The following is a 3,622-nucleotide window of genomic DNA, read 5'->3' on the forward strand; positions in this document are numbered from 1 at the left end:
CGCCCACCACTGTGGCGTCTGACACAGCTCACACCTTTGACGAAACGGCAAGCCCCTCGTAGCCCGGGCCCCACCAAACCACACCCCTTCTCCGATAAAAAAAAATCGGGGACAAGGAAAAAGTCCAAGGCGGAGGACGGGGACGGGCGCGATGGACGGCGCAGATCATCCCACGCGGGCCCCACTCCGATATTAATTAATTAACTAATTATTATTGTTATTGTTATTTTATTGTTATTTTAACCCGCCCGAGGAGGAATACTAGAGCACAAAGGGGGAAAAAATAAAAAAGAAAAGAAGGGGGGCAAAAAAGCGAGAGCACTGGCCCTCCCCGAATTTGTTACTATTTATTTATGAGTATTTATTTTGTTCCTCACTCACTGGCTTGGACTAGTACTGGACTCTACTTCTGCTGCTGCTCCCTCCGCTTCTTTTGCTTTGTACCAGCCGAGGCACACACAGAGAGAGCCACTCCGCCGTTTCCTCCTCGTCGTCGTCGTCGCCGCCGGAGGAGCTGGGGCGGTGGGCGGGCAGGGTGGAGGTCGAGGCCGAGGCCCTGGCTCCGGCGAGGTGAGGTCTCGCCGCCGCCGCCGGGGATGGATCATGCATGCATGTGGCGCTAACTTGTTGCTTTGCTCCGCGGATCGAGCGGTGGTGGAAGGAGGTGTTCTGGGGTTTATGCGGGGGGAGTGAGATTGGTTTTAGGGCGAGCAGCTGCAGAGGGGTGATGGCCATGGCCGGCCGTGGCGTGGTGTGGTGTACTGGTGTGGGTGGCCTTTTTTTTTCTCTCGTTTTTTTTTTTTTACCTTTTTTTTCTGTTCTTGTAGGCTCAGGTGGTTCTTGGATTGTGTCAGGTTGCCTAATTTTGGTAGTATTGATTAGGCCGCCGGGAATGCCATGTTGCGTGCCCGCGTGCCCAATTTTAGCTAATCTCGTCGGAAATGGCACCCGTGTGCGCCACATGATTGCGGGAATCTCTCCCCCCGCATCCACCCAGGTGGTGATGTTCCTTTGAAAATCCAGTGAGGTGGCTGTTTGTTTTGTTTTTTTTAATGGTAAATGGAATGATTAGGACTATCAGCAAATCTAGCCATGTTGCTTGCTGGTTATTTCTTTTGTATGGGTAAAAAATGTTCATGATGTGATGTGATCCCTATGTTAGAGTTGCATAGAATTTGCTAGGTTTGGCCATGTGGTGAGCTTCAACCCGCTTGTTGGGGGAGAGACCAACTTTGTGTGGGTGTGTATGATCAAACAAGAGGACTCAAGAAGTGGTTGATTTGTGTGTGCAGGTAGTGGGGGAGGGAGTGATTCATGGAGGGGATGGAGGAAGCAAACAGGGCGGCAGTGGAGAGCTGCCACAGGGTGCTCACCCTCCTCTCCAGCCCCCATAGCCAGCTTGTCGTTCATAAGGATCTCGCGGCGGCTACAGGAGAGGCGGTCTCCAAATTCGGCTCCGTCGCCTCGAGGCTGAACAATGGCAATGGCCTCCAAGGCCATGCCAGGGTTAGAAAGATCAAGAAGCCCTTGTCGATCTTTGACAGCAACCTCTTTTTGGAGAGCTCTGCTGTGGCTGGATCCACAGCAGCCAAGACATCTAACCCGAGTCCGATAACTAGTCTCCAGCTGTTTCCGAGGTACCATCAGATGGAGGGCTCTTCTTCAAAGGACCCTGTTAGGATCCCTGCCCAATTCCCCAAAAGGTTGCTTCTGGATAACCCGGTGGTTGATTCGGATGGGCCATCACGGGGGCCGCCACTCCAGCTCATCCAGCCGGTGTCTGTTGCACCCCCGGCTGGAACGCCTCCCCCAGCATTGCCTTCAGCGCATCTTCATTTCATCCAGCAGCAACAGAGCTACCAGAGGTTTCAGCTCTTGCAGCAGATGAAGATGCAAAGTGAGATGATAAAGAGGAGTGGCCTTGGTGAACAGGGTGGTAGCAATGGTGGTGGTAAGGGTGTTAATCTCAAGTTTGACAGTTCTAATTGCACGGCGTCATCTTCCCGCTCATTCCTGTCGTCTCTGAGCATGGAGGGGAGTATTGCGAGTTTGGATGGTAGCCGCTCCAGCCGGCCATTTCAGCTAGTTAGTGGATCACAGACATCTAGCACTCCAGAGTTAGGCCTCATGCAGAGGAGAAGGTGCACTGGTAGGGAGGATGGGAGTGGGCGATGTACAACTGGGAGCCGATGTCACTGTTCAAAGAAAAGGTTGGATTCTTTTTTGGGTAAATTGGTATAAGTCTATTGATCTTGTATTGTGTTTTGCTAAGTCCCCTTTGCATGTAATCGTAGGAAGCTGAGGATAAGGAGGTCTATCAAAGTCCCTGCAATCAGTAATAAGGTTGCTGACATCCCAGCTGATGAGTTCTCATGGAGGAAGTATGGCCAGAAGCCAATAAAAGGATCCCCACACCCTAGGTATAGCTAAATGCTCAATCTCATGCTGTCATTTACTAATCATTATATCACTGATTGTTTTCCTTGTATCATTGGTTGCCAATATCATTTGTTTGTATTTGTTAGTTAGTACTGACAAAATACAGGATATCACTTAAGCTTTACTGAATTGATGACTTGTCACTTGATATTCAAATTTTCATCTTCTCTGTTCTTAGTACAATTAAGTGTATGCACATCTGATAGGATGCATGATATCCCATTAATTATTCACCAGAAAGGTTTTCTGATTTGGACAGCAATAAATGTCTGTAGCCCATGATACTATGTGCTGTGAGTTTCAAGCTAGATTTCTTTCCACATCTGTTTAGAGGCTGGTTATAGCTAAGGGAGATTGAGATCTCGAGAAAGTCATAGTTTTTGTTTTTAAGCACTCATGTGGCTATTACTTCAGTCGCACACATGTAGTTGCAGGAAGGCCAACTTATAATTTTGGTAACATCCTTGTTGCAATCCAAGAAAGATCACAGCGAACAGCCTTTCCCTGTATAAATTACTTAATTCTTTTGTCAAAAGAGATTGCTACAGAATATTCATATATGCTCATCGTCTTTCAGGGGTTACTATAAGTGTAGCAGCGTAAGAGGATGCCCAGCCAGGAAGCATGTTGAGAGGTGTGTTGACGACCCCTCAATGTTGATTGTTACCTATGAAGGCGATCACAATCACAGCCGGGTCTTAGCTGCCCAACCAGCCTGATCGATCTTGCAGGCTTCAAGACGCCGGATTACTTCGATAGTGTCCCTTTCTAGACAAGAGATTAAAAAAGGAGAAAAAAAAAACGAAGAAGAGGAGCCTAGTTTGTACATACTGCTCTGTTCCTAACTGTTGGGTGGTAGAGACAGCTCTTGCAGAAGAATCCGTAGCGAAAGGAATTTACCACATAGATGGTTGATTGAGTATTTTCTCACCAGAGACTCGTAATTTTGTAGCGGTTTTCTCCTCTCTCTTTTTCTTTTAACTCTTCATGTTGGTCCTAGAACTATCTTGTGGTGCAGTGTAACATTCAGCTGCTGCAGTTATATGTCTGGGGTGGTGGTGGTGATCGTGTTACTGTTAGAGGATTGGAGAGGTCAGTGCCTGTAAAAGTGGCAACACCTAGGAACAAAATGTACCCCCCATCTTCAGTCGGAATGGTACAATCTTTGTTGTGATGGGAAGCA

The 3,622-nt window shown here is 48.0% G+C and overlaps 1 protein-coding gene across 1 annotated transcript; it reads left to right on the top strand.

Annotated features, from left to right (window-relative positions):
* Window positions 1-381: 381 nt before the first annotated feature.
* LOC102712343 (protein WRKY1-like) lies at window positions 382-3,622 on the top strand. Its single transcript, XM_015835777.2, has 4 exons — window positions 382-570; window positions 1,293-2,210; window positions 2,295-2,420; window positions 3,017-3,622. The coding sequence occupies exons 2-4, from the start codon at window positions 1,315-1,317 to the stop codon at window positions 3,156-3,158; spliced, it is 1,164 nt and encodes a 387-aa protein (XP_015691263.1). The 5' UTR covers window positions 382-570; window positions 1,293-1,314; the 3' UTR covers window positions 3,159-3,622.

This window comes from Oryza brachyantha, chromosome 3 (assembly GCF_000231095.2).
Source record: "Oryza brachyantha chromosome 3, ObraRS2, whole genome shotgun sequence".
Classification (NCBI taxonomy): Eukaryota; Viridiplantae; Streptophyta; class Magnoliopsida; order Poales; family Poaceae; genus Oryza; species Oryza brachyantha.